Source organism: Salvelinus sp. IW2-2015, linkage group LG27 (assembly GCF_002910315.2).
Source record: "Salvelinus sp. IW2-2015 linkage group LG27, ASM291031v2, whole genome shotgun sequence".
In the NCBI taxonomy this organism is placed as follows: Eukaryota; Metazoa; Chordata; class Actinopteri; order Salmoniformes; family Salmonidae; genus Salvelinus; species Salvelinus sp. IW2-2015.
In genome coordinates, this window is record NC_036867.1 from 18,854,623 (window position 1) to 18,866,822 (window position 12,200).

Genomic DNA, 12,200 nt, shown 5'->3' on the forward strand with positions numbered 1-12,200 from the left:
CGTAATGGTCAATATGGTTTCACATTGGATATCCCTATGGGGCTAGTTAGGCACTATCAGTAAATTACACAACGTACATGGGACAATATTTTAAAATGTCAATAGTTCAAAATTTCAATGACTTAAAAATATCAAACCAACTATAAATTGTAGAAATTCATATACAAATATTGAACATGAAAATATTGTCCCATTTACATTGTGTAATTTATTCATGGCCCCTAACTAGCCGCACAGATAGGCTATCCAAAGTCCAACCACGGTCGCACACTGGCCGGCTGAAGCTAATTGGCGAAAGAAGTTGGCTAGCTTGCTAGCTTGTCCAGGCTACTTTTAGACACAAGACCTGGTTAGACTGTTTAAAGTTATCTAGAAGGGTGAGGGACTGTAACTGTGTACTGTTTTGGCAGAGTGAAAGTACAAATGCTTCCCACGTTCGAACACAAACACACAAGAGACACCCACATCAAAGCACGCCTCCAAGACCCAAATCTCGTTATCAGTCTCGTTATCAGTCTCATTTCCTAATGAGGAGAATTGAAACCGAGGTTTAATCCATAAATTCAGGCCCATTTCACAACAGGGTCGTTCCACCTCAAAAATCACAAGAGGATGTCGACACCCACCATCTCAGATTGTTGTGAAATTGTTTCTGGAGTTGGTAACAGATGCGATTAGCATTCCTGAAACAATGTTTTGTTGAAATATAATTTGACCCGAGAAAAATAATCTAATTGATTCTGGATTCTTGACATAGCTTGACATATCTACAGCTGTGCATATCATTCTTAGTTGATATTGTGTAAAATATCCCAGTTGTTAATCCCCCCCAATAACATAAATGTTAATTGTTTGACATTGTACTGCATTGTTAGGAGCTAGTAACATAAGTATTTTGCTGCACCCGCTATACCACCTGCTAAACCAGCAGTTCCCAAACTAGGGGTTGCGACCCCATGTGGAGTCACCTGATATGAAAATGGGGTGGCGGGAGAATTTCCAAAATCCTGAAGAAAAATTATAATAAATATCCAAAAACATATACAGTACCAGTCAAAAGTTTGGACACACCTACAGTACTCATTCAAGGGTTTTTCTTTATTTCCATGATTTTCTAGATTGTAGAATAATAGTGAAGACATCAGAACTATGAAATAACACATATGGAATCATGTAGTAACCAAAAAAGTGTTAAACAAATCAAAATATATTTAAGATTTTAAAATCTTCAAAGTAGCTACCCTTTGTCTTGATGGCAGCGTTGCACACTCTTGGGATTCTGTCAACCAGCTTCACCTGGAATGCTTTTCCAAAAGTCTTGAAGGAGTTCCCATATATGCTGAGCACTTGTTGGCTGCTTTTCCTTCACTCTGCGGTCCAACTCATTCCAAACCATCTCAATTCGGTTGAGGTCGGGTTATTGTGGAGGCCAGGTCATCTGATACAGCCTCCACTCTCCTTCTTGGTCAGCCTGGAGGTGTGTTGGGTCATTGTAATGTTGAAAAACAAATGATCGTCTAAGGGCAAACCAGATGGGATGGTGTATTGCTGCAGAATGCTGTGGTAGCCATGCTGGTTAAGTGTGCCTTGAATTCTAAATAAATCACAGACAGTGACACCAGCAAAGCACCCCCATGCCATCACTCCTCCTCCTCCTCCATGCTTCACGTGAGGAACCACACATGCAGAGATAATCCGTTCACCTACTCTGCGTCTCACAAAGACACAGTGGTTGGAAACAAAAATCTCAAATTTGGACAAAGGACAGATTTCCACCGGTCTAATGTTCATTGCTCGTGTTTCTTGGCCCAAGCAAGGTTCTTCATATTATTGGTGTCCTTTAGTAGTGGTTTATTTGCAGCAATTCGACCATGAAGGCCTGATTCACGCAGTCTCTTCTGAACAGTTGATTTTGAGATGTATGTTACTTGAACTGTTTGAAGCATTTATTTGGGCTGCAATTTCTGAGGCTGGTAACTAATGAACTTATCCTCTGCAGAAGAGACAACTATGCGTCTTCCTTTCCTGTGGCAGTCCTCATGAAAATCAGTGTCATCATAGCGCTTGATGGTTTTAGCAAATGCACTTGAAGAAACTTTCAAAGTTCTTGAAATGTTCAGATTTGACTGACCTTCATGTCTTAAAGTAATGGACTGTCGTTTTTCTTTGCTTATTTGAGCAGTTCTTGCCAATATATGGACTTGGTCTTTTACCAACTAGGGCTATCTTCTGTATACCACCCCTACCTTGTCACAACACAACTGATTGGCTCAAACGCATTAAGAAGGAACGAAATTCCACAAATTAGGGACACCTGTTATTTGAAATGCATTCCACCTCATGAAGCAAATTGAGAATGCCAAGAGTGTGCAAAGCTGTCATCAAGGCGGGGCGGCAGGGTAGCCTAGTGGTTAGAGCGTTGGACTAGTAACCGAAAGGTTGCAAGTTCAAATCCCCGAGCTGACAAGGTACAAATCTGTCGTTCTGCCCCTGAACAGGCAGTTAACCCACTGTTCCTAGGCCGTCATTGAAAATAAGAATTTGTTCTTAACTGACTTGCCTAGTTAAATAAAGGTAAAATAAAAAATAAAAAAATAAAAGGCAACGGTTGGCTACATTGAAGAATCTCAAAAATAAAATATATTTTGATTTGTTTAACACTTTTTTGGTTAATACATGATTCCGTGTGTGTTATTTCATACTTTTGATGTCTTCACTAATATTCTACAATGTAGAAAAATATTAAAAATAAAGAAAAACCCTGGAATGAGTAGGTGTGTCCAAACTTTTGACTGGTACTGTATATTATAATATTGTTTTGTATCTCAAAATCAAAGTAATGTCGTTAACCTTAAAAATCGAAATGAAAATTATTAAAAATTCAAAGATAAAAATCAACCAGAGAGCACCCTTAGATCATAAGAGAAGGCTGCACTTGAGCGTTGAACTCAACTCACAGTAAATGGCTAGGCCAGCTATGCTATGAAACGACACACTATTGCAGACTTTGATATTACCGGCTGCAACTGATTTTTCACAACTGATATGGTGAAAACAATGTGTGGGGAGGCAGAGGCACAGAAAACTCACATCAATGCTTTGTCAGATAATACTGTTAAATTAATAATTTACGCTATCGCTAGCAATCAAGACACAATTCTGATTGAATGACTCAAAAACTGTGAGGGGCGAGATACGCATGCATTGACTTTTGTTCGCTATACATGTTGGGGGATACTATTTACAAGGACATATTGTTCTGTCTCACTATTCCCGTGCATGAAACGGCACAAGGGCTGTTCAGTGTGCTGTGGGGCTATATTGACGAAAAACAGATTCCATGGGATCGAATGGTGGAATTTTACACAGATGGGGCTCCATCTATGGCGGGATGGCGGGCAGGCCTCTGCACTTTAGTCATGAATGTGTCTGCCATATGGATGCATTGTATGATACAACGAGAGCAATTGGTGGCAAAAGAGCAGAGCACAGAACTCGGAGATACAGTGAGTATACAAAACATTATGAACTCTTTCCATGACTGACCAGGTGAATCCAGGTGAAAGCTATGATCCCTTATTGATGTCACTTCTTAACTCAGTGTGGATGAAGGTGAGGAGACAGGTTAAAGAAGGGGTTTTAAACCTTGAGACAATTGACACGTGGATTGTGTATGTGTGCCATTCAGAGGGTAAATGGGCAAGACAAAATATTTAAGTGCCTTTGAACGGGGTATGTTAGTAGGTGCCAGGCGCACCGGTTTGTGTCAAGAACTGCAACATTGCTGGGTTTTTCACGCTCAACAGAGTCAACATGGGCCAGCATCCCTATGGAACACTTTCGACACCTTGTAGAGTCTATGCCCCGACGAACTGAGGCTGTTCTGAGGGCAAGGGTATACGCAGTGTATACTGCAGCAGGTAACAGCAGGTACCTTCGATTGTAAACTACATCAAAACCACATCCACTGCGTGCACACCTGTTCACAAAACTATGTGGAGATATGGGATCAGAGTATGACAATGTTCTATTTCACAACGAGGCTTGGTGGCTATCGAGGGGGAGTGTTAGAAAGATTTTTCACATTGAGAGAGGAACTGTTGTTATTCACAATGGATGTAAAAAAAACAGACTCGGTTGACTTTCTGTGTAATGAAAAGAAAATGTGTCTCCTTGCCTACAGTATGTAACAGACATATTTTGGAAACTGAACGAACTGAACGCAAGCATGCAGGGGAAATACAAAAACATTCTACAGATGAGTGACCGACACAGTGGATTCAGAGGAAAGAATTGTTATTGGAGAGAGAGTCTTTCAAAAGTGAACCATGCCCCCGTCCGTCGGCTGTGCATGTTTCTAACAGAACACAGCATCAGTTGGTGACCACTGCTCACCTCCAACGCTTGGAAGAGCACTTTCGGGCCTACTTCCCAATCTGTTTGACTGTGATCCTGGCTCAGTTGACATGCCAGTAAGTGAAATCGAACAGCTGATCGAGCTGTCATGTGACTGATCATGTGACATTCACAGGTCAATACCGAGGAGTTTTGGTTCCTGACTCTAAGCGAATAGCCTGGCGTCTCCCTGTGAACATTAATGCCGCGTTCAAAACAACTGGAACTGGGAGTTCCCAGTTCAAGACAACTGGGAAATCTGAAATACAACTAGCTCCAACTGGGAAAAATCGTTTTGAACGGTCATCCAACTCAGAATTCCAAGTCAGGAAACTCTGCCATCTTTCTAAAGCTCCAACTTTCCAACCTGAAGATCACTAACATCATGATTGGACCTCGTATTTTTCAGAGTTCTTGAAAGCACTATAAAACCCATGGTACCTTTCGCCAGTTCATATCTGTGTGAAGCTGGATTCAGTGCTCTCGTCTGCATTAAAACCAAATATCGATCCAGGTTGGACGTGACAGCAGAGATGAGGTGCGCATTGTCGACCATGCCCCGACTTTGAGAAGCTTCGACGTGGCAGGCATCAAGCACACCCATGTCATTAGTGGTGTTGAGATAAGATACATTATGTCAGAATAATTTGCAACTGACTATCATAGCCCCACATTAAAAGTATGTGATGGTTGAGAAGACAATCAGAAATACTGTTAGAATGTTTTTCAATTGACTGCCATATCCCCAAATAAAAAAGTAAATGGCTGTTAATTACATAATTTTTTCACATGGTTGGGGTCGCAAGAGTTTTCAGATATCAAAATGGGGTCGTAGGCCAAAAAAGTTTGGGAACCCATGTGCTTAACTGTGTACACATCTAATATACTTTGATTTGATTTTGAATTGGAACAAACATAAGTCTTTCCATCTTTATACAACTTTATGAAAAATAATGTACACTGAACATGGAGGTTGTTTAAAAAGAGTTAAGAATTACCTCCGAACTATACTGGCATATTTCACAACTTCAGACTCTTTCAATGCTGACAGCGCTCTTGTTCTTTTTCTCAAAAATTGCTACAGATCCAGGATTTTAACAGTTTTGTATAGCCTAAACGCAGGACAAAATGCAATCAAAAGCAAGCTGTCTTTTCAAATGCAACTTATTATGTGACTTGTTAGGCACATTTTTACTCCTGAACTTATTTAGGCTTGAAATAACAAATGGGTTGCAAGCTGTCTTTTCAAATGCAACTTAATATGTGACTTGTTAAGCACATTTTTACTCCTGAACATATTTAGGCTTGAAATAACAAATGGGTTGAATACTTATTGACTGAAGACATTTCAGATTTTCATTTTTTATTACATGTAATTTCAAAAAAATAAACATAATTCCACTTTGACATTATGATGTATTGTGTGTAGGCCAGTGACACAAAGTCTCAATTTAATCAATTTTAAATACAGGCTGTAACACAACAAAATGTAGAAAAAGTCAAGGGGTGTGAATACATCCATATATATCAAAGAACTATCAATTAATAATCATATCAATGGATGGAATCAGTGAATGAATGGCTTTTTTTGTTCTACTTAGTCGTTCAAATGAGATACTAAGTTGTTCGAATGAGTTACTAAGTAATTCAAACATCATTCAAACGAGATACTAAGTGTGGGNGTTGCCTTGGGCTTCAGGCTTCTGTATATATTTTTTTTACCCAAAGTTGGAATGGAAATGTTGTGATCTATTTAATAAACACAAGAGTCCAGCAGAATGGATAAAAGAGCGTGGCGGTATAGCAGGAACAGCGCCGTCTAGTGGTCAAAACCTGGTACTTTTACACTACTTTATGGTAAATAATGCTTCACAACTTCAATTAATAATTTCTCTGAACAGGGTAAAAAACATCAGCAGATTCACATGGAATACATTACATAGTATGGAGAAGCAATCAATTAGCTTAATTTCTCCAAGAAAAAATCTAATTCCAACAAAATAATGTTTCAAGAATGCCAATCCTACACACCTAGAAAGAAATGTGCTAAGTAGAACCATACAGGATTTTTCGGTTTGTCCCCATAGGGGAACCAGGGGTGCTGGGTAGAACCCTCTTATGTAGACATCTTCAAAGAACCCCCTGTATATGGTTCTACATAGAAACCTTTATGAACTGTTCTGCCTAGAACCCTCTATAAAGGTTTGTACCAATAATAATTGTATAATCTAAAGGTTCTTCCTAGAACCGTCTATGAATGGTTCTACCGAGAACCCTTTCATCTTGGTTGTACAGTGGTCTCAAATAAAACTGTGAATGACCTCGGGGTTACTCTGGACCCTGATCTCTCTTTTGACGAACATATAAAGACTATTTCAAGGACAGCTTTTTTTTTTCATCTTCGTAACATTCCAAAAATCAGAAACATTCTGTCCAAAAATGTGGCAGAAAAGTTAATCCATGCTTTTGTCACTTCTAAACTAGACTACAGCAATGCTCTACTTTCCGGCTACCAGGAAAAAGGACTAAATAAACTTCAGTTAATGCTAAACACGGTTGCTAGAATCTTGACTAGAACCCAAAAATTGTATCATATTACTCTAGTGCTAGCCTCTCTACACTGGCTTCCTGTTAAGGCCAGGGCTGATTTCAAGGTTTTACTGCTAACCTACAAAGCATTACATGGGCTCGCTCCTACCTATCTCTCCGATTTGGTCTTGCCGTACATACCTACCACGTACGCTACGGTCACAAGACGCAGGCCTCCTTATTGTCCCTAGAATTTCTAAGCAAACAGCTGGAAGCAGGGCTCTCTCCTATAGAGCTCCATTTTCATGGAATGGTCTACCTATCCATGTGAGAGACGCAGACTGGGCCTCAACCTTTTTTATTGAAGACTCATCTCTTCAGTAGGTCCTATGATTGAGTGTATTCTGGCCCAGGGGTGTGAAGGGGAACGGAAAGGCACTAGAGCGACGAACCGCCCTTGCTGTCTGTGCCTGGCCGGTTCCCCTCTCTCAACTGTGAGTCTCTGCCTCTAACCCTGTAATGGGGGCTGAGTCACTGGCTTACTGGTGCTCTTCCATCCCGTCCCTAGGAGGTTTGCGTCACTTGTGTGGGTTGAGGCACTGACGTGATCTTCCTGTCCGGGTTTGGCGCCCCCATCGGGTTCGTGCCGTGGGGGAGATCTTTCTGGGCTATACTCAGCCTTGTCTCAGGGTAGTGAGTTGGTGGTTTGAAGATATCCCTCTAGTGGTGTGGGGGCTGTGCTTTGGTAAAGTGGGTGGGGTTATATCCTGCCTGGTTGGCCCTGTCCGTGGGTATCGTCGGACGAGGCCACAGGGTCTCCCGACCACTCCTGTCTCAGCATCCAGTATTTATGCTGCAATAGTTTATCTGTCGGGGGGTTAGGGTCAGTCTGTTATATCTGGAGTATTTCTCCTGTCTTATCCGGTGTCCTGTGTGAATTTAAGTATGCTCCCTCTAATTCTCTCTCTCTTTTTCTCCCTCCCCTCCCAGAGGACCTGAGCCCTGGGACCATGCCTCAGGATTACCTGGCCTGATAACTCCTTGCTGTCCCCAGTCCATCTGGTCGTGCTGCTGCTCCAGTTTCAACTGTTCTGCCTGCGGCTATGGAACCCTGACCTGTTCACCGGACGTGCTACCTTGTCCCGGACATGCTGTTTTCGACTTTCTCTCTCTACCGTACCTGCTGTCTCTAACTCTGAATGCTCGGCTATGAAAAGCCAACTGACATTTACTCCTGAGGTGCTGACCTGTTGCAACCTCTACAACCACTGTGATTATTATTATTATTTGACCCTGCTGGTCATCTATGAACGTTTGAACATCTTGGCCATGTAGTGTTCTAATCTCAACCCGGGCACAGCCAGAAGAGGACTGGCCACCCCTCAAAGCCTGGTTCTCTCTAGGTTTCTTCCTAGGTTCCTGCCATTCTAGGGAGTTTTTCCTAGCCACCAAGCTTCTACATCTGCATTGCTTGCGGTTTGGGGTTTTAGGCTGGGTTTCTGTATAGCACTTTGTGACTGATGTAAAAAGGGCTTTATAAATACATTTGATTGATCTAGTGATGTTACGTTTGATAGTGGAGCTCCGAGGCATGCGTCGGAATCACTAAGCAGCTAACTTCGAAAACAGTGTTCCGATGACTTTACCAGCAGTACGTCATCAATGGCGTCCGAAGCTTCGTTTCCCCACGTGCTTTTTCAAACCGTGTGTTGCACAGCGGTTCCGGTGCTTTCTCCGATTCCAAACGCCAACCTCTACTGCACACCGTACTTACAAGTATAGTCGGGATTTTGTACAAAAACCTTCACCTGACTGGTAGCTTAGCCGGCAGAGTAGGGAACCATGGAACATTCAGGGACATGAGCGTATGAGGTCGAATCCCGTGAAGACACATTCTTTTGAAAATTATTTTATGCGAAACCACACTTTCTGCACTGTTCTTCAAACAATTTGTTTTATTTAGTATAGTATAAGGTTCTGTCTGAAGCATCCTACAAAATGTTTTTGAAAAATTGTCAACTTGAAGGCAAAAAAGGGAAGCATGATGTACAGTAAGACGCAAACCTGGTATTCCAACTGATTATAGGCTAACAAAGCCAATGACTGACCACAGTGAAGAAAAATGATGTCTATTTGAGGTTGCAGGTTGCATTCAGAATGACTGTCAGGGTAGGGAAGATTGACTAGAACAACCATCTCAGTTAGTTTAGAAAACGGTATGTTATTTATCTTGGTGTAGCATAAAATGTATCAACCAATCAATGTACATGCAAAAACCCAGATATCACAGTAAAACAAATAATTCAGAACCCTTTGACTTACAAAGAACCCTTGTCTTCCAAAAAGGGATCTTCTGATCAAAAAGGTTCTTGATAGAACCCTATCAGTCCACTGTTGGACTGATAGTTCCCAGTTCCCTGTTGGAACCCTGTTTTTAAGGAGTGTAACTACAGAAACAACTTCAGTACAATCTGGCTTGCTGAAATGATGTGGAACGACTCAACAGACCTAATGTCTACATGTAATGTTATACAGTGATCGGGGGAAGGGGAGGCGAAATCATCAGTGTTATGACAGGTTTCTGATATAAAAAAGAAGCCGCCTAGGCTTGGGCACGCAGGACAGGATATGAATAGATTTATTTCAAAGACAACTGCCCTTGAAAATTGCATATAGAAATTCTGAAGGAGATAGTGTCACTCAACAACCATTTTATACATTTTCACAACAGACTTGGTAAAAACGCTTATCTCCCCATCAAACTGAGCACCACTAGCTTCTCATAATCCAACCCAGAAACTGCAAAATTAAATCAGTAGATTCAAAACAGTGGTGGCTGCTGAGGGGAGGACGGCTCATAATAACGGCTGGAATGGAGTCAATGGAATTGTATCAAACATATTGTTTCCATTCAAGCCATTACTATGAGCCGTCCTACCCTCAGCAGTCTCCACTGATTGAAAAGCAAGACATTTGACAACGACAAGCATTAACAATGTTATGGGTAGATACATTGACACAATAAACACAAGGGTAAGGCCTTAGACTACTGGGCCGTGATAATGAGTGTGTATGCTATCTTCCTTCTTTGTTTTGTTCTGTCCCCACCATGGCATTAGAGAGAGATAATGTGATTCTCCCCAGCGCGGGAGTATTGGGAGACCCTAATGGCATTAACCCAGCGGGATGGGCCTCAGCCATTCATGCTAACCATGTTTGTCATCCACTATCCCACAATGCAACAAAGAACACCGCCTCGTCGCGAAGGTGGGTCCTGAACTCCTCAACTCTGGATGCCATCATCGCTATGGTAAAACAGCAAAAGGAAGTAGCGGGGCAGCTCTGGGGTTGGCTGGGATGTGGGGCGTTATTCATGCAACCCCACAGGGTCCTGCCTAAAATACGGTGATGAGATAGAGATAGTAAAGGAGTGATAGAACCCCCTTTCTAAATGAGGATCATCCATGCTCAGCGGGATAGATGACAGGAGAAAAAGGAAACAAAAGCAGTGCAGAGACAACGTAGCTGCCCCCTGCCTATATGGTTTCTTCCTCATGCATTAGGAGAGAAAGAAAAAAATAACATGGAGGCCCTGGTTAACCAAAGATGAGGCCTCTCTCTCAATGGTCCCCTAAAGCTACCAAATGCAGGTGGCTTGGGAACTCTTCCCCTTCCATAGAATGGCTTCTCTATCGGGCCCTTACCTGAGTGAGGGGCCCCTCTCGCTGGAGCCCCTGGCGAGCAGTGCCAACAGACTGGGGAAGGAGACCCAGCTCTTGAAGGTACTTCTGGATACTCCTGCTAAGTTTCACCTCCCCCGTCTTCAGCTTCCTGTCTCCACCATAGCGTGTCAGGGAGGCAGAGCGGGGATCTGGCCTTCGGATGGGAACCTTGTGTAGCTTGGACAGCTCTCTGGAGATCACATGCTGGGTGGTGGCATCCTGCCATGTCAACCCTAGAGATGGAGTCGAGTAAAGCGATGTTAAGCCATGGTCATATTTATTAGTGTACACAGTAGCAAAACATTTTGCAATTGTAAATTAAAACAAGCGTTTTCTATTGGACAAGTGCTGGCAGTCCCTCCCCGTTTCTGTCCGTTTTCTTCCGTTTGGTGTCTAGTGTATACGACCCAGAATACCAACACATATCATTCCCCTGTGTTATAAATATAAAAGTAAACACTGTTCAAATAAAACACAATTCTATGGGACAACATTGAGACAGCAACAAAACGGAGGGTCACGCAGTCAGTGTACACAGTAACGTGTAATTATCTGGCCGTGGCCTGTCTTGAAATCTGATGACAGTGAACCTGAGGAAAAGCAAAGCAATGCATGGCGCCCTCCCAGCGAGTCAACAAGCCCTGCGAGAATGTCACGCCGCAGCCAAAGTCACACCAACATCTCCACTAATTGCCAACACATACTCAGAATGCAAGGCTCCCGGGCACGGGCACAACATTGTGTTGCCAAGGCCAGATGGAGCTACCCAGGCAAGAAGAGACCCAAAACAACATAGATGTCTGGCCTCATTCCCAAAGAGCCAACAGGAACGTCTGCATTCCACTGCAGAAAAGCACACAGAAATACCACCGATAATGTAATAATGCAGTATGGGCCAAGATGGTCAGACATGGAATGCCGTTTTACTGTTATTCTAATAGAATTGACAAATTATTTTAATGAGAAGACTTGTTATTGGAAAGTATGGGTGTTATCCATAGAATCCATGATATTTCACAATTATTTCAGACATTCTCTCTCCCTTCTACATCTACATTGCTTGCTCTTTGTGGTTTTAGGCTGGGTGTCTGTGTAGCTCTTTGTGACATCTGCTGATGTAAAAAGGGCTTTGTGAATACATTTGATTGATTGATACAAATGTAGCCCTCGTAGAGGTCCTCTTTTTGAGAGACAACATTTTTTTGATGACGTTCACCGAGTGTACAAAACAGTAGGAACACCTTCCTAATATTGAGTTGCACCCTCTTTTGCCCTCAGAACAGCCTCAATTCGTCAGGGCAAGGACTCTACAAGGTGTCGAAAGCGTTCCACAGGGATACTGGCCCATGTTGACTCAACTGCTTCCCACAGTTGTGTAAAGCTGTCTGGATGTCCTTTGGTTGGTGGACCATTCCTGATGGTCCGGGAAACTGTGTGAAAAACCCAGCAGTGTTGCAGTTCTTGGACCCCCCCCCCCCCCCCCTTCTAGCTCTGACTCTGCTAATATCTACTTTATTGAGGAACAATGTACTTTCTATGCCTGTGATTCTGTCT

General features: G+C 42.4%; 1 protein-coding gene across 3 annotated transcripts in view; it reads right to left on the minus strand.

The window, feature by feature from the left end:
• LOC111953520 (receptor-type tyrosine-protein phosphatase N2-like) overlaps positions 1–12,200 on the minus strand; it is a 251,504-nt gene that overhangs the window by 172,746 nt on the left and 66,558 nt on the right. For all 3 annotated transcript variants that reach the window (XM_023972863.3, XM_023972862.3, XM_070435454.1), the window contains exon 4: positions 10,629–10,879. In XM_023972863.3, coding sequence (XP_023828631.1) covers positions 10,629–10,879 — 251 coding nt within the window. The remainder of the gene's footprint in view (positions 1–10,628; positions 10,880–12,200) is intronic.